The sequence below is a fragment of the Varanus komodoensis genome, unplaced genomic scaffold, assembly GCF_004798865.1.
Source record: "Varanus komodoensis strain SLA01 unplaced genomic scaffold, ASM479886v1 scaffold10, whole genome shotgun sequence".
NCBI classification, from domain to species: domain Eukaryota; kingdom Metazoa; phylum Chordata; class Lepidosauria; order Squamata; family Varanidae; genus Varanus; species Varanus komodoensis.
Genome location: NW_025335269.1, coordinates 22,909,521 through 22,935,962, shown reverse-complemented (window position 1 = coordinate 22,935,962; position 26,442 = coordinate 22,909,521). Strand labels below are relative to the sequence as shown.

At 42.6% G+C, this 26,442-nt stretch overlaps 1 protein-coding gene across 1 annotated transcript in view; it reads right to left on the bottom strand.

Moving 5' to 3' along the window:
* Nucleotides 1-23,117: 23,117 nt before the first annotated feature.
* The window catches only part of GASK1A (golgi associated kinase 1A), a 39,443-nt gene continuing 36,118 nt past the window's right edge, over nt 23,118-26,442 (bottom strand). The window contains exon 5 of the mRNA XM_044419176.1: nt 23,118-23,374. Coding sequence (XP_044275111.1) covers nt 23,164-23,374 — 211 coding nt within the window. The 3' untranslated portion in view covers nt 23,118-23,163. The remainder of the gene's footprint in view (nt 23,375-26,442) is intronic.

The window sequence follows — 26,442 nt, the reverse complement described above, 5'->3', positions numbered from 1 at the left end:
GTTTTTACTCCTGGGAGTCTCAGCCATAAATCTTAGCCAGCCTTGGGTACTCTGTGCCTTAATGTGGGGAATGGGGCGGGCAATATTTGCAATCCTGCTTCAGGCAACTAAATGCCCTGGACTAGTCCAGTCCTGATTTAGAAGCATCAGAAGCAGGACTAAAAAGAGATTTCATCTCGTGCTCCTTCTGCAGGGTGTTTTCAACAATCCTTCCAAATCCCCACATGCCCACATCTGCGAGCCGCAGCCTACTTTCTGCTCAGTTAACTCTGAAGATAAGATCCAGATGGCGGATCCTGCTGGGACCCAGCTTAGTATTGAACAGAGACCTTCCCTGTTTGGTTTCAGAGATTCACTCTACATTAGACATCAAGCACTGCTCATCAGCTTCCTCAGTTAGTCTGTCTGCCAGAACCAAGCGGCAAGCAGCTGAAGAACTGCCATGTTTTTCGTTACCTAACAAGAAATCTGTGCTGCTTCAGTTTGGAAAGACGGATCTAGGTAACAGCTGGATTTTATAGCTTCAAAAATGAGGGACCCATTATGTGTGGTGGGTCTGCACATCATGACACCCACCCACCCACCCACATGCCAGCGAGGGTTATATCACACAAACCAGCCAATAATGAGAGGGAAAGAAGTGTGAGACATCACTGTGCTCATTGAAATTCAGACCTGAGTTTTGGATGGGTAGCTGTGAAGTATTAAAATGAAAAGAATACTTTCTTTCCTTAAATACTTTCTGGACCTTGTTCCCTTTGAATCTACTGAAAATCCTTGTAATGCTTCATGCATCTGATGAAGTGGGCTGCAGTCCACAAAAGATCATGCCACAACTGATGTGCCACAGGTCTTGCTGTCGCTCTTGCTGTTAATGAGGTTTCTGTGAAGATGGAGGCATATGGGTGTGTGTGTGTGGGGGGGGGGGGGATATAAGAAACAAGAGGATGTTTTCCAAATGTTGAATATTTAATGTGAGCTATAAGAGCTGGTATCTGTCTTCAAGCTCCTTCCCCAGGGTCTCTGCAAGATAAATCTGCAAGTGGGATGTTGCATGCATCTTGCCTTGACTCAACATGAATCTGAATGAGTGCACACAGTGAAGTAAAGAACAGATGGCCAGTTTACATGCTAGGGAGGCCGATTCTGAACATCCTGTAAGATGACGCTTTTCTAGAACTGAATTAAGGGCACAGCAATCCAGTGTGGCTACCCGTAACCCTCTGAATTTGTAGGATTTGGGGCTTCCATAATGGGAAGAAGGCGCATGGTGGCAAAGGTCACCCCCATGCCTTTCCTTCAGGCACTAAAGATTCCTGCATGTTTTACCCTTACCACTATTGTCCTGAGTGGACCAAAGTATCCAGTGAGAAATGGGAGAAATTTGGTGATCCTCCCCAGGCCACAAAATGTAAGCTTGGTTCAGACCCTGGTTCACACCTACTGTACTAACACAACCCTCACCATAACTAACCTTCATACCAACCCGCAACCCTCATAGTCAAGTTAGACCTCTCCCCAGCCAGATGTCTTACACTGTCAGCATACATGATATCCTGGCTGATTGCTCATTCTTCCTGCTAAATGTAGACGCAAAAAGGAAACCGGGCTTGTATAACCCTAACCCTAACCAGAACTTTCACCACAACCCTTACCTGATGTTTGCTTTTCTCCCCATCCAGTAGTATATTCAAAGGCAGTGCAGTTTGTCCTGATGGACTGTAGCTCTCGATGCAGCCCCCGTCTGTTCACAAGGACACAGGTACCACTCATCCTAACCCAAATCTTAGCTTTAGCCCTCACTGCAAGCTTAAACTCCCTCCCTGCCCCGTCAACCAGGCACATATACCCAATCAAGATGCAGGATTTCCTACTCACGGCTCATTGGATGGGTTCGCTTAATACAACAAGACACAGGTTGGTTTGTTTGTTTGTTTGTTTGTTTGTTGGCATTAATGAACTGTTGGGTCATCCAAACACCGCCAAGTTATTTCAGCATGGTATAACTGGTTTTTAGAACCCACAAACAAACACAACAATCTGTTTTGTAGTTTTTTGATACCAGGATGGCTACCAGATCAGAGAGCTCTCGCCAAGTGGCCAGCAGAGAATGCCACGGAGAGCTGCCTTTTTGCTTGGCTGTCAGAGCTGTTCCCACTCAGCCTGTTCCTGCCCTAATGTTCCTCTCGGGACAAAAGAGGGAGATCAGCTGGGTGGCACTGCCAGTGCCAGGAAAGGAGCATTGCCACTTAGCGATTCTCCCACGGCTGGTGTGCCTCTCAGCTGGTTCACCACATCACCCTGGGTTGGGGTCAACTCTCTGGCAAGCAGGACTGAGAAAGGGGAGAAGCAGAGGAAGCATCTGAGTGGCACTGCCTCCAACTGGGCACCACCGCCAAGTGGACTCTCACCCCTCCCACTCATGTGCACGAGGGGCTTTGCTCAGGCACGTGGAGAGGCAGATTGTGTGGGTGAAGAGATGGGGAGCCCCACAATTTGAGCAATGGGCAGGGGGCACCACCCACTGGCAAAGTCCTGCAGGTATCTACCCTGACATTGACCCCCGGAGATTGGAGTTAAGGTCCATCCCAGCCCTCCCCCCCCCCCTCAATTTGGTCACATCTGGCCTATGCACTGCATACTTTCCTACCAAAAACATGTTCCAAACATTTCAGTATACCAAAACAGTATACCAAAAACATGTTCAAACATTTCTCCATCCCCCTTAACAGCTTAAGCTTTAACTTTGACAGCTGTCAGAGTTAAATCCACCTGTGAATGGGACGGCTGACAATTCTGCATGTTCCCAAGGTGCTAGACTCTTGGGAACAACTGAAAATGCAAGGGCACCCTGAGAACATGACCCCTCCCCAACCAAAACCCAAGGATCTTGCTCTAAAGGAGATGAATGACTTGTCACCCGTTTTTTGCAAGAAAAGATAAATTTACTTACTTCACTCTGACAGGTGGTTACATATGACAGCTTGTGCTTTGACTTTTTTGATGGAAAAGTTACCTGATGCCTCTGAGGGCCACACATTCTGTTCTGACTCATTCTATGCATATTTAGTGGATGTACACAAAAATATAAAACTCCATGAAGCTGTTCAGAAGTGAAATTGCAAAGGAATAGTAGTAATAGAGTATTAGGGGATGATCCAAAGAGCCACTGCTTTAAAACCTACATCTTCCTTCTACCTGATTGATTTTGAATTCAATTTTATTGTTACTCTGGGCAATTAATCTCTGCAGCTGGGCAATTAATCTCAACTAGAGCCATGCAGGAAAATGCATGCCAGAAATATTTTCCCACCTGTCAAACCTCCTGCTACATGTTTCCATATTTCTGACATTCAGTTGGTGTAGTGGTAATTTTTATCTCAGGGGATATGAGATGTATTTATCAACAGAATTTAATTATTTAGTTTTCCTATCTCTGCTGCTTGAATATGAAGAAGATATGACAGGGTGCGGATTAATTTGAAGACCGCCTAAGAAATGTCACCCCTAGAAGAAAGTTGTTATTGCTTGTATTGAATGTCATTTGTTCTCTCATAGTCCCAAATCAGTATTACTTCAGAACTAATATTTTTTAAAGCCATTGTTCTTGTAATTCCAATATGTAATAGGGAAAGGCATTCATGGTTGAGATGCACAACAAATACTGAAAATAAGCCCGTTTGTTCTAAATGATTGAACTTCTTGAAGTAGATTAGTTACTATCAGGGAGGGAGGCTGATTATGGAAAAAAGATCTTGTTTCCCTTCACAACCATATAGGTGTTATTAATACAAACCTGTAGCAGTAAATGAAGCAGTCAAAGTCCTGTATAGCTACTAACTATTCCTATGATCTAACCACATGCATTCATTCATTTCTCTGTCTAAGCAAACTTTTCTACAACTTGCTTATCAGAAACACACACCACAAAAACTCCTAATTATCTTCTCCCTCTAAAGTTACATCGAGAAGAATTCACTCTTCAATTCTGTTTCTAATTCCCAGGAAGTTTGGTTCCCAAAATCTCAGGATTAAAATATGTGACACATTCCAATATATGTAAGAAAACCATTCAGCCCCAAGCCTGCCTGGTGTCCTCTGTCTGTCAGAGGACAGCTGCATCTGAGCCATCCTCTGACCTCTCCAGTCCAGGTTCAATTTAAAGGTGAAGTTCCCCAAGAAGGTCTCCACCAACAAACACCTGGACAGTTATTTGAGCAGGCGCCCAGCTCACCTGTTCACTCTCTTCTACTGTGGCAAGCTGTATTGCAAATCATGCTAATTATTGTTAAATTGTCATTGTTCTGTATGCATACTATATGCAAAAATTGTGTACATTCTTATTGCCTTTTGTCTTTCTCTCTCTCTCTCTCTCCATTGTTTTTGCTATGCATTTCCTCTTTTTTGGCAATGCTTAAGTGGCAACCATAAAAACACAGTAGCTGCATTAGATACTTGGGTCCATACGATTGAACATCCCACTGTGGTTTCGTTAAGGCATGGAGGACTTCGAGTGGACAGTCATTTGGAATATGCAAGCTACAACTGTGTTCTGGAAGTGATACTTTTGTTTATGCATCCCAAAATAGCATTTGCTCCTTTTGCTGCTGCATCACATTGCTGGTTCATATTTAGCTTGTTGTCTACTACAATTCCAAGGTCTTTTTATTTTTCCGTGCTGTTGAGCCAAGTATTCCCCTTCTTGTATCAATGCTTTATTTTCTTTTTTCCTGGGTAGAGAGCTTGGCATTTGTCCCTGTTAAATGTCATTCTGTTGCTTCCAGCCCAGCACTCTAGCTTGTCTAGGTCACCCTGGGTCTTCTTTTTGCCTTCCAGGGTGTTAGCTGTTCTGCCCAGTTCTCAGGAGAAATACATTTCCTGCGTTTGTGTGGGAGGAGCTAAATCTTTTCCTATTTTACTGCAGCTTTCACAATTCTACAACTGTCTTCTTCCCCCTGGAAATTTCCAAACCACGTTTCTGGAGGGAAATACAATGTTGGATCCCCCAGTGGCAGGAAGACCTATTTTGTAACCTTTAATTGAATTTTCAAAACATCTCTCAGAATTTTTACTTCTTTGGCATGGGCCTGGTAAGGTGCCTCCATAGGGAAACCCCTATTTAAGTTATACTATTTTCATTTAGCCCCCATTTTGGACCTGATTTTCAGAAATCTAGACTAGGTGAGGATTTTATTCAGTTGTTTGATAAGACCTCATAAAAACTTACCCATTTCTTCATAAAAGGGATGGAAAGAACTTGAAGGCAGTTTTTTTTAATCAAATGTGGGAGGAACCCAAACTGACAGATTCATCCATCCAGGCCTAGGACTTTGAGCGCTTTAGTTTGGAGGGTTTGCTCTTGAATTTCTGTGAATTCAGCTTACTAAGGGTCGCTATCTCTTTTTCTGTGCATCATTCTCAATATGGCGGACAGGTTCAACATGGCCCTTCCCATACTAGGGAGGGCTGGTGTATCGAACCAGTAAGTGCACTTGAACTTAATTACACATAACCTGAAATATGGGGTTGGGAGCTGGCTGAGTCTCAGCTGTTATACTCTGTCTTCTCTAAATTGTAGCACTGGTTTTAGGACAGAATCAGAAGAATTGCGGTATGTTGCTAACACCGTATTAGCATGAATTGAAAGTCCATGTGGGATGTTTGCCCACATCTTCTTGGCAGATGAAAGAACCTTTATATCCCATCTGAGTTTAAAATAAATAAATGAACAAATATGAAGGTGGGATAATGTATGTAATGCAGAAATTGTGTCCACAGACAGAAAGGGTATTGATATACCGAATCAAGCATATTGATTTACTGGATCATGTTCAAGAAATCTTTCTTTTATTTTCTGCATCTCAGCAAGAGTTAGCTTTTTTTTCTTCTTAAGAAGTAACATCTTGGAAGCCACAAATAAACAAGATCATATATTCTACATAGCCTCAGACAGTTCAATATAGTACATTTCATTTCCAAACATGCCCTTTGATATAAGCACAAGATTTCTGCATCAAAGCCTTTTATTAGTCTTCAGGCTTCCCCCCTCCTGTTCTTAAAGCTCAGTGGAAGCATTGCATTAAAGTGCTCAACCATACACACACAAATGCAACTTGACAGTTCTGAAGAGCACACTTTTGCCCTTTGTCTGCACCTTCGTATTTCGCACACTGAAGCCACTGGGAGCAGAAAGTGTGGAAACTTAGGGGTGGTTACTAAAATGAGCTGTGTAACATACTGCTTTTCCTTTCTGTTTCCTGCTCCATGTCGTTCATTGAGATCTGGTCTGGGTACAGTCATTACAGCATTACTGAGATGTGGGAATAGAGGTTTCATGCAAAATTAATGGCAGCCTTTTCTCCATGCTCTCCTTCTAAACCAAGAGGGAGATGAGGGGGGCGGGGAGAGAGAGAGAGAACACTTCCCCTGCAGTAACTAAATGGAGCATATTTTGTGCCTTTAGGTTGATGCTTACCAGGGAAATACAGGCTGCGATTCTAAGAGCATTTCTTTTAGAATAAGCCCCACTGAATGGACTCTGACTTACTACTGGGTAAACATGTACTAGATGGGGCTACACATAGAACATACGTTAATGATCATTTTTAGTTCCAACTAGGAATCCGAAGACTTCTATGGCCCTTTCAATTTTGTCTAGGGGCCATGGGATTATCCTCTTGGAGCAAATCCTATTCACGGTTAGGCAGGAAAAAGGCCAACAACTCTCAGTTTGGACGAAATGTATGTATTCATATATATTCAGTGAGTTCACTCAAAAAATAGCGAGCGGTTAACAAGTGAGTGCTGCCTTTGTGCATGTTGTCTGAATGCATTGGGTTTATAGCTGAGTGAGTTAGAGTTGGGGTTCAAGTTTTAGGGCTGGGAAACCTGCCAACCTGTGCTAGTCTAGGGCCTAAAAATAGATTAGATTTGTCAAACACAGGGAGTAGTTACCAAGAATACCCAGAGTGTGGCTTCTGTGCATGTTGTCTGAACATACTGGATTTATAGGTTGGTGGCCCAGCGTTCAGACTCAGCTTCACAATCGAGTTAAGGAAAACCTGGCACCATGTGCATGTTCATGGCCCTGGAAATACTCTAAACTAGGCAAACAAAATGAGGTATGAGCAAGAACATAGCTGCTGGGTTCAGACAGCACAATGAGTTATGGTGGTTTTTTACCATTGTTGGTCAGCCAAGTTGTCTGAACCCAGTCATGGCATTTCCCTATGGTAAGTTTGGTCTTTAGAAACTACAACAAGAAGCAACAGTTTATTCTGTGGTTTCTTTGCACCACTGTGGCTTGTTGTGTTGTCTGAACCTAGGATCATGCTTTCTGTGGTCCTGGTACGCAAGTACCAGAATCTGCTGAAAAAGCAGAAAGTGCAGGAGTCACTCCAGCCATGAGTGGACCAATGAGGAAGAGGCAGTTGACATAGACAAGGAACAATGCAGCTTGGGACTGAGGGACTGATGGACACATGCAAATAGTGGAGGACTGAGTGGGAAGGATGAAAACCACAATAGAAACCACTTGATTATCTATCAGATAGATCATGGCAAAAAACATAAACTGTGGTAACTATACAAGGTTGTTTGTCATGTTGTGTGAATGCAGCCACAGCGCTGCCTTGTGCATCTTGACTGAATGTCTTCAGATTATAGCTAGGGGTTAAGGTTGGGGTTAGGCTTCAGTTTAGGGCTAGGGCTGGAAAACCTGGTGGTGTCATGGCGTCTGGGAATAACTTAGATGTAGTAAACATCCACAAAACACATGAAGTGCTACCATTCTGTGTGTCTTCTGACATTACGAGATAATACCTGGGTGAGGTGTTGGGGAGATGTGTCAGATTAGGGCTAGTATTGGGAAAAACTGGATGCCTTACACATTTATGAGCCTAAATTTCCTTGGCTGGACAGCATGACCTAGTGTTTTGTACAAAGCAGATGATTCTTCAGAAATAGCACTTGAGCCAAATGGTGTACTGGTGCCGATTTGCACAAATTTCATTAGCAGTTTAATGAAAGCCTGTGCAGATTACATTCTGTCAGATTGGAAAGCCTGGGAATGGGCTCGAGTTAGGGTGCCAATGCAGGGCTAACAAACTGTGGTGTGCATGTGTGTGTGTGTGTGTGTGTGTGTGTGTGTGTGTGTGTGGAGAGAGACTGAATTATAGACATCTGTCAGATTTCCTTTTCCCACCCTTGGATTACTCACAAACATCTAATTCACATATGCCTGCTCAATTTTTTTCACATATAATGCTAAACACTGTGGTGCCCAACACATCCAGAAGGCAACAGGTTGGAAAATTTGTTACAGGACATTACAACCCATATAACATTTCAACACCCCACATAAACCCACAACAGGTACATTTTGTCCCATGTTTTCACAACTGTGTGTATGCTTGAAAAATTCTTCTTCCCAGAGCTAAGGAAGAGAAGGCTATGGAGAAGAATAACTATCATATTTAGAAAGCAGGAAAACATATGAGGGAGAGCAGAAATTTCCCACCTTGTGCAATCGGTGGTTTCCTTGTTACTAAACCTCTGTGACAGAAGAATAAGTGTTATTTGCCCTTTGTGGAGCTTCTTGCACACATTGAACTGTGTTGTGTCACAAAACGTCTGTGATCTGCTGCATCAAAGACGGCCCCTGTTTATGCTGTTGCTCAGGCTGAGAAAAAGCAGCCACTGGTTCTGCTAATGGGATCTCGTATCCTGCGGAAACTCTGACAACGGTGCCATTCCCCTTTCCCATTCTGTATTGGGCTGTTATTTAGCAACCCTTGTCCATGTGCTGACTTCAAAATCTAAAGCAATCCCACCTGCCATCCTTGCTGTTCTCTTCTGCAGCATTTTAACAGAAGCATATAAGAAGATTCCTGCTGGATCACCCTAAAGGCTCACTTAGCATCCTGCTTTTTGCAGCAGCCAAGCAAATATCCTTAGGAGGTGCACAAGCAGGGTGCAAGGGCAAGAGATTTCTCCAATGTTCTTTCTCAGTAAATCAAAGAGCTGCTGTCTCTGCTCTGAACCACTGGCAGCCTGATTCTCCATGGATTTGCCCAGTCCAGGCCATCTATGGCTGGGATCACATCATGGGACTCTAATGTGACTCTGAAAATTAATGATGTACTAAATCAAAACTTGCTGTCTTCTGCCTGTCCTGAATCGCCCACCATTCAGCTTCACCCAATAATCTGAAAACTAGTATTGTGAGAAAAGGAGAGAAACATCTCCCAGGCTATTTCTTATAGCATCTTCTCTGGGCAACCTCTCTGAATCCAAGAGTCACTTTCAATCAGGGAATGAAATCTTTTCCCTATTGAGGTCCACATTACCCCATTTGAAACCTGTGTGCAAACTAAGGAGAAATGAATTTTATTTGCTCTGTTCCATCTGTGCTTTCTGAATTGTCAAGCACCTCTCATTTCTGTCTGTCTTGTTGACGGAACTGGATTTTTTATTCTTTGTAAAACTTCACAAAATTCTCCATAACTTTTCCTGGCAGGTAACATTTTGCATGTTTTTCTCCACTGCAGCTCAAAAAGTGCACAGAGTTGGAGCTATCATACATATTTTCACCCAGAATGCAAATTGTTTTGCGTTCTTTCTACATTCAAGCATTCTCCTTCCCCAACTTGTGCAAGGTTTTCTCTTTCAGCTTTGTAGTTGAGCAGTTAAGGTTGAAATTATTTAATATCACTAATGCTGTGGGAAGCCAGGGAGAAGGTATGGTGTGGGGAGGGCCTGGAGGCCCTCCTTTCATCCATGGGACAACCGTCCCCCACCCCACCATTGAAGAACCCACAGCATGGGTTGCATAACGAACCTTCTTTGCTATTAATTCCCATCAAGGAGTGGGCTTAATCTAGTCAATGATTTAAATGCTGCAGGAAGTAATCACTAATGTTTATAAGCTATCAGTACACTATATAGTACAAGGCAGTGTTGTACTCCCTGAAGTCCCTGCAGTTGTCGGCCCAGGAATACACTTTATTAATTTTCTGATATAACCTACACAGTGGGTGATTTACTGTGGATGCTTTAAAGCAAAACTGTGTCTCCTGAGGCTTGTAAGTGGAAGAAAAATTCTAGCTAAACCAACTGGAATTTCACTTCTAAACAAATGTGGAAAATGGTGTTTTTTAATTGGAAGACAAATTCCTTTCCATTATGCCAGGATGAGAAAGGTGGGGTTCATAACTATTTATCTTGCAGAAATCCCAAACTGATGCACATTATTTGGGATTTCTATGCATCTGACCCAGGGATTCAGCTGCAGATGGACACCCTCCAAGTTGTGATGATTCCACAGATTTGTACATCATTTTTTATTTTCTGAAATTGTATGTATATTTTTTGGTACAAATGTTTCTGGAAACCATGTTATTATATACAACATTTTAAACACACACACCAGTTTATACATTTCCGATTGTCAACTGTGTGTTCCCTGCTCTGTATTTTTTGTGCTCTCTGCTCATTGATAGTCTACTATGCAAAGAAAAATATGCAGAATGTTACATGCCAGGGAAAGCGATGGGCATTTTGGTACTTTTGGTGTACTTTTCTAAAGTGGGGGAAATCAAGTTCTGTCAAGGATCAGGAGATGAAAAGGAAAGATGCTTTTCAACCCATGAAACAGTAAAGGAGCAGATCAAACAAGCTAAATTTCCCTTCAGTTTGCAAGGGACCTTGCAGTAGGATCACATGTACACAGACTGAGTACCCTGGCTGTTGTCTCCAGTTCTCCTGGACCTCCCATTACAGTCCTTCTCCTTCCCTACCTCAACCTGTCAGATGTGCCTCAAGAGAAACCAACCTTTCACCCCTGGTACACAAATTATGAGAGTTCCTCAGAAAGTTCACCCAACCCCATTACTGTTCACTTTTAGATGGTGAGTGAAAGAAGGCTATTTTTTTTTTAAATATGTCAGATTCACATGTCACGGCAAACAACCCTGCTGAATCTACCAAGTGGATGATCGCATGGTTCCCACAGCAATGTGGTTTCCTTATTTCATCCTTCTGCCCCACCTCTCAGCTTCAAAGCCCCCATGAGCAGAATCTCCTTCCTCACTCTACCTCTCCTTATGGATCCCAGAAGCCTCATCTGATTTGTCAGCTGAGGTTTTGAGGTAGGTTCTCCTTTTTCCATCTGCCAAACGTAGCTGCAACTCTGGAATACTGCCCAGCCCCTGCAGCCTCCAAAGCAATTAGTATTAAATCATAATACATATTTTTCCCATGATTCTCCCTTCTCCCTCCATGTGCTTACCTACTTTCTCCCTGTTTCTGAAAGTTGACAGGTGGGGTGGGCACAGTGCTTGTCCAATAGGAATAAAACAGGTGATGACATATGTGTTGCTAAGGGCCTATGGGTAGTAAAGAAGGGGCAACTGAGCTGCTTCTTCCACGGCTGCTCTTTCCGGAACACTCCATGGTGTTTTCAGACCAGCAACAGTAAAATGGTTCTGGACAGCTGGAGAAGCACAGGAATCTTTGAACAGACCATTGATTCTTTCTGTGGATTCAGGCTCTAAAGGTACTGCACAAGAATGCCACAAATGGGTCTGGATGACATGACAGACCAACAAGGGTAACAAATCGTCACGGCTTCTCATGACATGTGAACTCAGCCATGGAGTATCCATGTGTCCCGTCTTACAGAAGGCAGTCTTTTACACAAATAGCAGCGAGAGGGCGGCCCTGTATTTGAAGGCATGCAAATCCAAGTAATCTTTTGTCCTATTTTGAGTGATCTTTTTCTCTTTTTGATAATACGAAAAAGGCTCCTGTAATTCCAGCAGATTTTTTGTAGAACTATATCTTCTCTTTGGAAGTTTATCTATTGCAATTTTTATGACTATGATTTCATATGGTCGATCAGATGCCGTTTTAATTTTTAGTTTGTAAGTCACCTTAGGCATGTTACCTAGAGAAAAGGTGGAAATTATGGAAAACAGCAAATAAGCAAGTCTAGTTGTCAATTTTTTTCTTTTATTTTGAAATTCTTTCTAAAAGAGTTTTGTTCGAGCCAAACATAAATTATTGCCAGATTTATCATTAAATTATTTATTTATTAATTAGATTTTTATCCTACCCTATTAGCCATAAGGTTCCCTTATGAATGGGCTTTCTATATATAAATATATTTAAATATACATACTATGTATTTATAGTAGTTGTATTTAGATCATGAATGTGAAATACTGAGTGTTTTTCTGATTGGTAAAATTATATTTTGTGAGAATTCTTCAAAGTCTTCCTTGTTCCTTATTGTATTGCTGTGTTCATTCATTCACTGATTCCCCACTTGTCTATTAAATGTACATAGAAGAGTATACAACATAGTCATAAAAATGCATCTTAAATCAAGGACAAAAAATATACAATACAACCAACATTTAAAAACTGACTTTGTCCATTCTTGCTGTTTTTGCTTCCACCTCTCTAGAATGAGAAAATCAGCAGATAATTCACATGTCTAAACAGGCTATGGTTAGAAATCCTGCATCAGTTCAAAAATAGTTTCATGGCTGCTTCTCGGAAAAATGTCACTAGTAGTATTTAATGTGGATTGATAACCCGGGACACCCAAAGGCTTTTATTCATTTTTCAGACAAGATACAATATGAAATGAGACAGGATAGAGTTCTTCATGCTTTTACACCAACAGCAAATATCTCATCATAAGAAGAAAGGACATTTCACTCTCTGAAGTTTTCCTCAAGCAAGGCATTTAATCTCAAAAGCTGAAGTTATTTTCATGTATATGTATATGATGCTTTTCTATTTGTGGACCCACAGAACTGTTTATACGCTAGACCAAACTATCTGGATTTCCATGTTAGAGGAATGACCACATCTTAGGCCAGCTGCTGCCATTCAGATATGTTGGACCACAGTTCCCATAATCCCCAAATCAGCATAGTGGCCTTTCCTAACAAGTGAGGAAATGCCTGACAATGTAGAATGACAAATAGTTTTCAGATCTTGGCATCTTTCTGTCCTTGTAGCTTAGTTCTGGAACAGCACAGCTGAGTAGATTAATCAGCATTTACTTTCCTCGCATTTCTGCAACATGAAAGCTCACGTTACTGGTGTTAATGAGAATATTATTTTAGTAGCCCTGGGATTTTTGATGCAGTGGGACATGCATGCTCTAGATCTGTCTATTTCACCCATCAGCCTATTCCAGAAGCAAGTCCAGAAAGAAGAACTAGCTTCATTTCAACAGTTCACCCTCACTTCTCCCCCACCTCACCCCACCGTCAATGCATTAATTGTGCCCAGTGCTTCACCTCTGGGATGATAAGCCTTCCAAACAGGCAGTGGGACCACTTTTTGCCCAGATGTTGCCTGTCAACCAGCAGGCTCCCAGGGGCACCACAATCCTAATCACATCGGGGAGCCGTGCAGCAGTGAATGGTGACTGTGTTGACCCATGGAGGGACAGAGATTACAGTCTACATCAGAAGGCACATCATTGCCCCCCACCCTCACCCCCGGGCAGGGCAGGAGGAGGCTGTGTGTGTTAGTGTAGCCAAGTGAATCTGCACAGCCTGGCTGATAAACTGGTCTCGCTGTGGCAGAGGCAGAGAACTCTCCATGGTTTCGGCTTGGCAACTGGGGAATTGCTGGGACAGTTTCTTTGCCCTGTGTTGACTTCCCTGAGAATCGGCACAGTTTACTTCTCCCAAACAGCAGGTCACCTTATGCCTTGAATACATAACTTTCTTATGTAACTTACACTACTTTCTTTCTTTGCCATTCTATAGTTTCCTTTATAAAAGCACTAGTTGGCACCGAAGTATTGTGGAACTGTGAAAATGCATGAACTTCCCAGAGCGTGATTTTTCAGGTCATGCCAGACTTTATTTGATCTCAAAAGCGGGGAGGCAGAAAAATGGTTGCGAAGCATGCGGGAGGCCCCAGATGATAGCAGTCTTGGTTAAAGCCCCTGCAGACTACTCTGAGTGAAGAACCTCAAAAACTCGAGCAATGCCTTCTATATGGACGGTCTTGTATCTTCAGCCCTGACATAAACAGCACTTGAATCCCTTGAATGGTTTGCTGACCTTAAGGCTATTTAATTTTATTCATAGCTCTTATTTGTTAATTATGGCATTAGTTTTGTATTATTGATACCTCATCATCATTGTAACCCCCTATGAGAGGGTTCTTGAGCTTAAAGGTGTCCTATTCATACTTTAAAACAATCTCATTTATTAACTAAGCTGTACCTTTCATCTAATCTGTATGCACCTGAAATAAATCAAGTTCTTCTCCTTGAAGGGAAATCTCACCTTTACAAACTACTTGCCGCATTCAGCCATGTTAGCTTTGATAATTGAGGAGGTATGAATAAGTAATACTGGGATCATGGTGGGGAAGTTAACATTGCCCCTTATCACTTCACATATTGGAATCCACGACACATCCTGACCCGGGATGTTGTAAAGGTCTGAAATTTGCAGGCTAGGGATAAAGAGCTAAAGAAGAGAGTAATTGGTGGTCAGAAAGATGCAGAGATGAGATTCTTGGGTGGGTAGGATGGTTGCTTGCTTGTCTCACTAGGAACAGACGATACAAAGAAGAGCAGTTTAGCTAATAAGGCTCATCAGTTTGATTCATTGCCATAATTTCCCTGAGCTACTGAGAGAAGTGTGAAGATCGTGAAAGTCATGCTGAACTACAGTTGAGGTTGTGACTTTGCAGTCGCGCTCCCAAATGGTGTGAAAGAACAGGTAATTTCAAAAAGAGAGAGAGAGAAATGAGATGCAGTTAATGTATTCATCATGAAACACTTCAGGGTCTTCTTAGAATAAAGTAAGGTAGTGCTTTGTGAAATTCAGATGCTGCTCACCCTACCCTCTTAAACATGTGTCCTTAGAGATGGGTACCCAGCCATATTAGCCTTGTGCAGCAAAAGCATAAGGAGGCTTGCAGCAACTTAAAGACCAACAGCTTTATTATGTTTCTGAGGACGCTAGTTATTCTTACATTTGATATTGCTATCTGTTAGGGTTTTATGCAACCAGAATAATGATTGTTTTTCCTCCATTTACTTAAGAGGTAAGAGCCCTGTGGTGCAACCTCCTTCAAGCAATTGCACAGTTCTATCTTGACACGCATTTCCATGTAGGGCTTATAGATCCCCAGATGTTTTGGACTTCAATTCCCAGCATTCCTAACTATTGGCCATACTGGAGCTATGTCTTCTACCCACCTCAGCCTCACCCAACCTGGATGCCACACCCATCATCCCCATCCATCACAGAATGACGACAGGTGGCACCCTCTAAATGTGTTGGACTACAGTGCCTATCATTCCATGCCAGTGGAGTATTGTAGCCTGTCAGATCCTGCAAGAAATAAATTGCAGATGGGGAAAACCAAGCCAGTGGCATTTTATTAAGATTAAGGCAAGACAAGGTAATGCAGAGTATACAGATGCCTAGACAGAATGCCTAGGGGCTGCACAGAGCACTGTTGAAATAAAGCTTTTATAATTTACATCATCACTTGAAACTTTCTTGTGGGGCCCCCTCTTTCTTGGCAATTCATCTTGACATTTCTTCCCTCCTTTCATACCTTATCTCCAAATGGCCCTAGCCAAGATGCAGCTCAAGGACTCATCCTTGGTCCAATTAATTTTTTGTGTTGCTTCTCACATAGAATTACAATGTCTGCCTGTAACTGTGTCAGTCAGTATCTAATTTACTCAACCCTTTGATCCTACATGTATCTACACTATCTACTTTCATACATCTGCTTTTTTCCAAGGTTGGAAAACTAAGAAAGGAGGATTTATCATCTTTCTGTCAAAGCCTAGTCCATCTGGCAGGCCTCTGATGGAGAAGGCTCATCTGGACCAAGACACGTCACACCCACATGAGGAGAGCAGGGCTGCTCTTTGCTGCTGTTGTTGCCACACTGACTCTGCACCCTCTCTCCAATCATGCCATCAGAGGCTGTTCTATCTTCTTATTGTTCCCTGTGACTTTGTACCGTGCAGGGGAAGCCTAGGCCATGGAGAGCAGGCTCCCAGCTACAGATGTCCCTCCCTTAACATGGACCGCAGAGGGGACTGCTGGGGAGATGTGGTGATGGCAGGGTCTGTGGGCAGGCCCTCCCTCCATCTCTTCCAGTGACAGGCTAGACAAAGGTTAGGTGGGACATTGTCCAACCTGGTATCCTCTAGCTGTAATAGTCCACAACTCCCACCAACTCAGTATTGCTAATGTATGAATTGTCCAACAGGAGCACCGGGGGAATACAATTGATTAAGCATCTTGGTGTGCCAGTAAATTCTGGTCTGCTTCAGTGGCTGCAAAGATGAAAACACTTGCAGTAACAACTTTGCCCACAAGAGGCCAATATTCTAGCATATGTGGATCTCCTAGTGGTTCATCTGGCTACTTTCCATAAATGCAGTCTACATTGGTGCCCTCATGCAGTGATCCTTGGTATTATTCTCAGTTATTCTTCCGTTGTACGCTCCATGAGAATTGTGTGTGTTTCTGCAGAATTTCTGTATGTCCCGTATCTTTCTTCTGACATTTCTTTCTTCTTGTGCCTTTTTCCATTTGAGTAGTTCTGTGATCGTTTTATGTTTGTGTTTGCATTTCAAATGTGCAGAGATGGAGAGGGATTGGGTTACGTTAATGTGCATGCACCTGGACTGGTAGAAATGGGCTTCAGCCCTCCCATCCTAACTCACCCCCTGCCCCCAGCAGCCTCTCTAGCCCTTTCAAAATGCTACGGAGGGGATCAGGAGATCCTTCTGACTCAGATGAGCTGTGGTACAGAGAGCGGGGGGGGGGGGTCCCTATGGATCCAGTGGAGCACACTTCTTTGAGCAGAGCCCCTCCAACAGTGGAGAGCAGATCCTGGTTCCAAGCCAAGGAGTCCTCTTCATTTGGGTTCCCTGCAGTATCTGCAGGACCATAGTCACAGAGTCAATCCACTGGGCCATTGTGTGGGAAGACCCTACAATCAGCCTCAGCGATGTACCTATCTTACCTGTGAGGCATTTTACCACACTGTAGTGGCACCCACAACAGTGGTTGGGCATGTGTGAAAGGGGCGGGAATGCATGTCAGAATGTTTTCCCCTTCTCGTGGAGTTCTTACAGCTGCCCCAGTGCTGGGTGTATTCCAGTCCAGAGCCTTTGCCCATCATCTGAGCCCTCATGTGTGATGCTCTATCCATTTGCCTGCAAATCAAACCAGCACTGCTTGTGAAAATGGATATCTAGGGGGTAATATATGAGGGAGAGTCATTTGCATAGGTTTTCTCCAGTTCAGCACATGGGAGCAGATATAATTTGGCAGGAGGTCTGGAGACCAGAGCAAATTATTCTTTACAGCAAAGAGCCTTAGCATGACTCTGGGCACAGCAAGCCTACCAAGGGAGAACAAATCCAACTGAGGAAGGCTGCTGACAAAGGAAACTGAAGCTCTCGGATTTGCCAGACTGCCTCACTGGAGCATTTGGAAGACAGCTCAAGAGTGGGTGGTGGTGGGAATCTTCAGCACACAGAAAACAGATTCATTTTAAGCCAGGAGGAGGGAAACAGGTGTGTGCTATTCTTGGAGGAAAGGCAAGTCTCCAAAGTGAAGCATTCATAGGAACAAACAGCAAGTAGCTTATAACAGAAGTGGTGAATCAGTGGCCTTGCAGTTGTTGGACTCAAGCTCCCAGAAGGCCCAGCACCATGACCAAAGGTCAGGGGTGATGGGCCCATAGTCCAAAACCATCTGGAGGGCCATAGGCTCCCCACCCCTGAGTTCTAGGTTGATAGAGACGGTAGGTTAGTTGGTTTGCCAGCTGGTATTCTTCCCTCAAGGCCCAAGGGCCACTAGGGATGCCTGATCTCCTGGAGTCTCTCTCTCTTTCTCTCTCTCTCTCTCTCCATCAGGGCTACCTGAAACATTTGGGGCTCCATTAGCTGTAAATTGTGGGGGAAGAAGGGGATTCAGGAGCAATCAATCAGTTAGCCTGCGAGTGTTGAGGAGACCAAGAGGCAAAGGACAACATGATTGGCAATCTGCAGGAGTGCTTTCCACCAGTGCTGGAGGTGGAGGGAAAATCAGAAGTGTGGATGTATGCGAAAGTGAGCAATGTGGCCCAGTGCTGGGAGATTCTGCAACACTAAGTAGAGCAGATGACCCACTGCGACCAGAAAAGAGCTACCCCAGTCCAAGGACCAAGTGTGCCTGTCAGAATTTTCCCACCTGGTGACTTGGCAATTGATGAAGCTTTGCTTGGATCATATGGCATGGAGCAGTCAGGGGAGGGCATAAATGCCCCCGGCAAAGTCCAATGCACAGTGCTATGCCTTACTGGGGAAAGAGAGGCTCCTCGGGGGTGAGAAATCCTTCCAAGTGCCCCCCGTGGCAATGTTTGCAGTCAAAGTGGCTCCTGCTTGGAAAATAATGAAAATCATCTTGATGGATATTTCTGGGAAGGTATTTATGTGTCTGCTCACTAGGAATTCCTTCCTTCCCCACTTCTTCCCTCCCCCACCACCTGGTTTCCCCCTCAATCCCTTTAAAAGCAGCAACTTCTCTGAGACTTTTTCAGGGCTCTACGCAGGGGTAGAGTTAGGGAACAACCTACCAAGGCTGGAGTCCTAAATCTTTTATCTGAAGCTCCAAACCTCTGGGGGGGGGGGGCATTTGGCCCACCCCCCTGTTGACTACGGGCACTTTTTATACAGGGCCCTTGGTGATCTTTGTTGCATCTGATCCTCCTAGATTAGCTGCCTTCTTGTCTATATGTGCTTTCCCTCTCTTTGTCCCCTGTTGAATCTTTCTGCCTGAGAGGTTTTCTTCTGAAATCAACTGCCATCTTTCTCCCTTCTCCATACATCCCTTTTCACAAATACTGATGTCCTTAAGCACAACGGTATTTGAAAAATACATAAACACAGAGACTTCAGAGCTTATGGAAACTGACACATGTACATTTGTGCTTTTTTTGTCCGGTGGACCTGAGTCCCAGATCTTTTTGGTACCTCCATGAACACAGTGATGATGAAATGCAATTAATTAAAGAGTTTGGTATGGCATGATAATGTGGGCTGCATTTTTGTGGTGCTTTGTGCATCTCGGCACATGGAAGGATGCGCATGAGTTACCAAAGAAAGTCTGTCTTCAGCTGCTACTAAATCCTGTGATCTACCCTTTGCTGACCATTAATCCGCTTCATTTCTTGACAATTTGGGATGCTTTTGATAAACTACTTGCCTAACCACTGGAAAGCAGGAATGTCAGATGCTCTACCTTAGGCGGTTCTCTGAACTAATGAAGAAAATCCATCACAGTGGGAGCTTTATCTCTTCTTTTGTTGGATGTAAATAAAGGGTTGGCTAATTTCCATCCATTCATCTTTAGGCCTGCTGCTTTTATGCTATGCCATATTCATGAGAGGGTCCTTTTGAGCATCATCTACCAAACAGCATCAATAAATAACATTACTTCCTGAAAGCCAGACAACTATGCTAGGTACAAGCTATTATTATAGCTACTGAAAACAGGAGCCCTAGAAAAACCATGGAAATGGTTAGAATTATTAATCTAATGCTAAATGAGCCGCCTGTGGTAAATGTAACCCTTCTGATATCTCTTCACTCAGATATGACTTAAGACACACATTTTATGAGCATTTTTCTTTTCCATAGCAAGGCCGGGCACCAGGCCAATGATGTAAACAGCTGAGAAGGAGCTGAGATGGAAATGTTCACATGCAAATTCCATGCGAATCTGTACCCCCCTTTTGGCTTTTTTCTCCACACAATGTGTAAAGGACCTCCCTGGTGAACTTTTCCCTCCAGAAGGTCTTTTCAGTCATAGCAATTAAGTCTACATTGGTTGTGTAGGATGCTCACAGTCAGGCAGTTTCCCAGCCCCCTCCTACTCCTCTAATTTGTCCCCTAGTTCCCATTTTCCAACATATTCTTGGTTGGATTCAGACTTAGATCCATTCCTAAATTCATTGAAATCAATGGTACACTTAAGGTGTGACTAACTTAGGTCCCATTAATTTCAGTATGTATAACTAAATCTGGATCCAGACTGTCACTTCTACGCATCCTTTCTATGCCCTGATGTTTCTAGCAATCCTTGTTCCTAGTAGTCTGCTTCCCACCAGCTGGTGCTCGCTCTCATGGATATGGACATGAAGTGGTGGGCAGAAACATTAATGGATGCAAATTAGCCTGATGTTTTATTTATATTTAGCAAAGTGATAATACTCTAGCATCATGGATCCTTATTTGTTGTCCTGGAAATATGAGATCAACCACAGTGGAACAGTTTTGAAGCGGTGACTATACCACCAACAATGTGCACCTCATTGGAAAATCATCAAGGCCATGATCCAGCCATGGCTTCTCTTCAATAGGAGAGCTAAACACTTGCTTCAGTCTCTTTAATGCAAGCCACCCAGGACTTGAAATCACTTTACTTTGACTAGATTGTGCCTCAGTTGAGGGATGGAACAATGTCAAGAGAGTTGTCAATTGACATACATTGTGTATGAACTGACCCCAAGACTTGATATGCTAGTTTTGCCTTTTTCCTTTTCAACTACCTCTTTTGATGACCTTTGGGAACATAGCTTACTTTAGAACATACTATTAGATGTCACAGCCATGAGAAGCTGGAAACTGGGAGCTGTTGTTCACGACTGGAGACCACTCTAGCAGATTTTCATTTCCCCATTTGTAAACCTTTTCATGACACTGTTGTGTGGAAGAACAGCATTATGCTGTCATCAGATTAAGGGTTTGTCCATCTCTTGTTGTATTGTTGTTTTCTAAAATTATGATTAATTCCTTTTTTGTACTTTTTCCATTTAAAAATAATGGTTAGAAAAGGCTAGTGAGTCATCCCTTAACCTTCCAAAGCCCTTTATGACTTGACTTGCAAAGTGCCCTTTAATGAATAGCTAATATTTCCTTCCAGATTTCATAGTTTAGATTCTGCTTGAACGAACACGGAGGAGGCAAGCATGAAAGGAAATGGGGGTTAATTTATTATTCCTTTTGCTTGAAGTCATTTGAGCTTAATGAAGCTCTCGAAGGGTCAAATTACCATGTGGAGAAACTGAAGTGTTTGAGCAAATGTTAAAACAAATAAAAATGACTGAGTGGCTTCCTCCCCTTGTTTACTTTCTTTCTTTTTAGGAAAAAATGCTTTTCTTAAGTTTTTAAGTTGAAAAAACCCAAGCTCTATCATGGTAAATTGATGTTATGAAGAGGGGGGAATATTTACCTGCCGTTTGTCTAGTGCTTGTGAGTTGCGGTGTTAAGACTTTTAATGGCATGTCAACACCAAATGGATAACATCAGCTGTCATTTGCCGATGCCGTACTGGTGTTGACAGTGTCAAGTTTGCTTTTCTCACCTTCTCCCAAGTCTCATTATTATGACTGGAAATAATTTACATAAAAATAGGATATTTATTTCATAAAGGTTCTTTAGCTCTTGACGGCTGCATTCCATGATAAGTCATCTTAATCATTTCCATGGCAACCAGCTGTGACTGTGGAAAGGCAGAAACAATTTTTGAGACGGGGGCTTTTCAGAGTTGTCGGCCACTGTTTGAATTCAGAGAGGCCAAACAATGGGGATGCCAGTCTGTTCTGTGAGATGACCTGATGTTGACACCATTTGGGATATCAAAGAGGAAAGCAGGTCCAATGGCAGACGTGCATGGAAAGACCTGATAGGGTTGACTTGTCAATCCAGCTTTAGTATTGCACTCAGCCATTCCTAAATTTAAATCTTTAAAATAAAATGAAAATCAGAAAAGATCACCAGCAATGTTATGGCAAAGAATGAACTTCATAGAGAGGTTTCTCTCTCAGCCAGTTCCCCAAATAACATAATTCAATTACTTTGCATCTTGTGAGTCGTTCTAAATAAGTATTTTCCCCCACAATGTGTGAAAGGAAAATGATGGGAGTGTCCAGATATGAGGTTGGATGTAGGATTTGTCTTCCTCAAAATGAAGTGAGCTTCCTCATGAAGAAAACCTCCATTCCCAGAATGTCCCTCCATCTACTTTTGGGTAATAGACTCCATCTCTCTTTCCCTTTGTCTGTTAGCTTCTCTCTCTGCTAGGCTGCAAGTTCTTTATCTTTTTAGAAATACAGAACAACACTGAGATGCAATGGAATATTTTCTGCCTACACAGCATCAGATTAAAAGCTTGTGCCTGCTCTACATTCTCTGCTGAATAAACTCTCCTTTGCTTTCTAAGTGAGTGTGTGAATGCCAGACCAAGGTTTGTTCTCTCCAGCAGTGTGTATCAACCCACAGCAAAAGATCTGAACTTTTTGAAACAATCTGGTGGGGAAGTGCATCCTTTTGAGGTGTACTGCTTCCCAAGATTACCTGTTGTAACAACCTGATACCTGGTGTAACAAGCGCTTTTGCCAGATGAGATTTTTCCCCCTCTCTAGCTAGAGAGAACCTAGACTATTTCACAGGGTGAGTAAGGAAGGCTGGAGAGGCCTCCAAAGAATTTGCTCTCCACCCTCCAAAACACCCCCATTGACCCCTGTGGTCAAGTTCCTGGCTGCAGAGAGGCAGTTAGTGTGGTTCTTTTTGGGGAGGGTGGAGTTCCAGTTTCTAGCTCTGAGGTGACAATTCTATATCCAGCCTGGGAAGTGGGAATTTGAAATATCCTATGGCTCCTCCAATGCTACCTAGGGGTCATAGAATTGCTCCCTTAACCCTCTAGATGGCTATGGTGGTGGTACGCATCTCCGTCTAGCTGTACACATCAGTACCTGACTAGAAAGATATAGGATCCATAGACTACCTTTTCATAATTCTGTGCATGTAGATGTGAAATAAAACAACTCCTTTAGAATATCAGAACATGTCATGTGGATGATAGCCTTATACACACTGACATACATAGAACAAATCTGTATGTGCATATTATAAGTCTGTCAGGCCATTATTTTTCTCTCGTTTTTATTCTTGGTTATTTCCTGAATTCACATATGACAGATGTTTCATCATCGATCAAGTGCCGGTGAGTTTGCTGGCATCTTTCCACTGAGGTATTTTCACAGAAAAAGCTCAAAGTTCTTTTGGATAGCAGGTGAATGCAGCACCCCTGACACCAGAGTCTAAAGTGTGGAGTCTTCAACAGCTGTCAAATTCCGCTCCTGAATATACTGAAGCAGGATCTGCCCTCTCCTGTCAATGGCCTGAACCCAATCCTGAACTCCTTTTTCTCCACCATGGGTCTCCCAGAATTCTTCATCAACATACAGTGATTGTAAAAGCAGGTTTTGTAAACAGCCTGATTTGAGTATAGTCAAAGCTGTCGCAGGAAACCTGACAAAAGCATTGATCAGGGGAAAAAAAGACAAGTTTTTCAAAGACAGAATCCCATAAGCTCAAACTATTAGAGCATTAGAAGCAATCCTACTTCTGCTTCCTAAATGGCTCAGATTCATAACTTTTGGTGTTATTTTATGCAAAGAGGACATGATTTCAAGAACAAGAAACTTGCTTCAATGCATGAGACACAAACCATCTGTTATAAAAGAAAATCACAGTCATGTAGCATCTTAAAAGCTAACACTTTCCTTACGCTGTAACTTGTCATGCATTAAAACCCACATTGTCTGGAGAAGCGGGCTGTAGTACCTGACAGCTTACAACACAATATAATGGTTCAGGAGCAGGAAATCTAGTGCCTTCCAGAAGTTTTGAACTGCATTTCCAAATTCCCATTGCTAATGATAAGGGGATGTGTATGCTGTAGTCCAAAACCCCATTAATCTCAGTGGGGCATTTCTTCCCGAGTAGATAGGATTGCACATAGGATAGGATTTTACTACTTAATGCCATATGACTTTTACTGTTTTCGCTACAACCAACTTTTATAGTGACCTCCATGGGTGTCTTACAGAAAAAATCGAAGGGGCCAGTTGAACTCCCCCATGACCCATCATCTCCAGATTTTTTTTTAAAAGGTAAGTCTTTACCGCTTGTAAAACCTGAGATGAAGGGAAAAATGTCAGCCACTATTCCGCCATTCATTTTCTAGCAAAAATAGCCTGCTTCTGATTTTCAGGTTTTTAGCCCATACACAAAATCACGGCCATGTTTCTATACCCACAGTCTTGAGAAGGAAGCTTCTAATTTGTTGCAAAGCTTTTGGAATGGGCTGGGGGTGTGTTCCCCAGTGAAAAGCAATTAAAGCCTCTGAAGAACAATTAAGAAATCCAGGGGTTTATCAGATTGGACAACAGCGTATCTACCCAGAAATAAAAACTAAGGGCAAAATCAGGACTTTAAGATCTTTCTAACTCAAGTCTCATTAATAATTTTTTTCTGAGTTTGTAAACATTATAAAAATACAAGGCAGAAAGATAAAGTGCACCATTATTATGTATACATTATAGGAATTATGGTGGTGACTGAAAGACTGTGGGTTACATCAACCCTGCAAAATAGCACAGTGTTTTTCTTCGTGGCATCCTAATTTTCCAGGGAGCAGGGACAGAGTAATTTATGACAGCTCTGTAGTATAGTCCAGTGCTGTCATTCAGTGCCCTGGTGTGCTGGTTGTTTTAGGGAAATGCAGAGCTGCGAAGCTGATGGAAGCAGAGGTCAAGTGTTTAAGGGCCGGACAGGAGGGCTGGGATGTGTATGTGCATGTGTGAATATAGCTTTATGAGCGTGTGCACATTTTAGGGCTTTAGGCCTGGGTGGTCCTCTCCTTCTCTGTTTTGGTGCAGGTCTTACAGGAGTTATTCTATTGTAATAATAAACCCTGCTAGGAAGAAAGGGGTGCCCACAAAGGGTGAAAAAAAGCACACAGACGCACACATGCAAATTAACGTATGTCCTAGTATCTGTGTGTATGTATGTGCATGTGTGTCTTTAAAGGATCCGATGTTCTAAGGACACCCTAATTTGTAGAAAGGGATGTTTGGATAGGCAGAAGGCATTTGATTGTGGGTGAGTGGGACTTCAGGTTGGGGGGCAGCAGGAGGAGAAGCACAGGTCCTAAGATTTTCTTTAAGTTATTGTCATTTTTTGTATCTGTTTTAAATTTGGTTCTTCATTTGTATGGCAAGCTTTTTATGATGTTTTAATATGCTGCATCATATACTGTATTTTTCATGTGCTGTTGTAAACTGCCCAGAGAGCCTTGGCTGTTGGGTGGCATAGAAAATAAATCAATAAATGGGAACAACAACATGTGGGCAAAAAGCCAGTCAATCCAGAGGGAACAGAGGCAATAGAGGTCACCAGCGCCCCTATATTTTTATTTCAACAGGGGCCCATGGACAGCAGGGCCTCTCAGAGACTCAGGGCCCCAAATGAAAGATTTGGAGCAGTAGCCCAAGTGGGCTGGCTCCTAACACCACTCCTCTGTACTATTTTGTTTTGTCTGGAAAGAAGCAACTAGGAGTGGACTGAAAGTTGAGATCATCCACTATAACCATACTTTTTATGAAGGGGTAAAAGGAGTCAGGAAAAAAATTGAAAAAATATATTTCTTATGCTCCAGAAATGTGGCTAATCTCCTTTTAAAACCATCCAAATTCATGGCCATCTGTGTCTTCTTGTAGTGAATGCCATAGTTTTAAGTGTGTTGTGTAAAAAGCGTTTCCTTTAATCAGTCCTGAAATTTCCACAGATCAGCTCCATGGAATGACCCTGAGTTCTAGTTTTATGAGAAAAGAAGAAACATTTCTCCCTATCTACGTGTCCACACCATGCATGATTTTGTAAAACCCTGGCATCGTTCTTCTTCCTCTTCCCTTTTTTTCTCAGCTAAACAATCCCAGATGTTGTAACCTTTCCTCATAAGCAAGTTGTTCCAGCCCTTTCCTCATTACATCTGTCCTTTTGTGTACTCTACAATCTCCCTTTTTCGGTGAGACAGCTAGAAATGCATGCAATATTCCAAGTGTGGTAGAACAATAGTTTTGTATAATGGCAGTATGATATTGGCACTGCCTAACTGGAAGCCATGTTCATTTTTTTTTAGCAGGGCTTGTCCTTGCACATGCTTGCAAAAGTTTTCTTTAATAATACCTTCAATCAACTTACCTAAACAGATTTTAGCTAACTGGCAGCTGGCCTGTAATTTCCTGTCCTCACCCTGGATTCCTTTTAAATTATTTGTGTTACCTTGGCCTCCGGTACAGAGGCTAATCTTAGGAACGTGTTAGATCGGCATTTTCCTATCTGAGTTATTTAAAGACTCTGTCATGGATATCATCTGAGCTTAGAGATTATTTATCTTTGAATTTGACAGGAAAGTCAAGAACATCAAGAATGGCATGTCTTGTCACCACTATTTGCCTTAGTTCTTCAGAATCTCTTCCTGGAAACATCAGCTTGAAGGCTTCCTTCAAGAATGGAAATCTTGCCCAAATCAG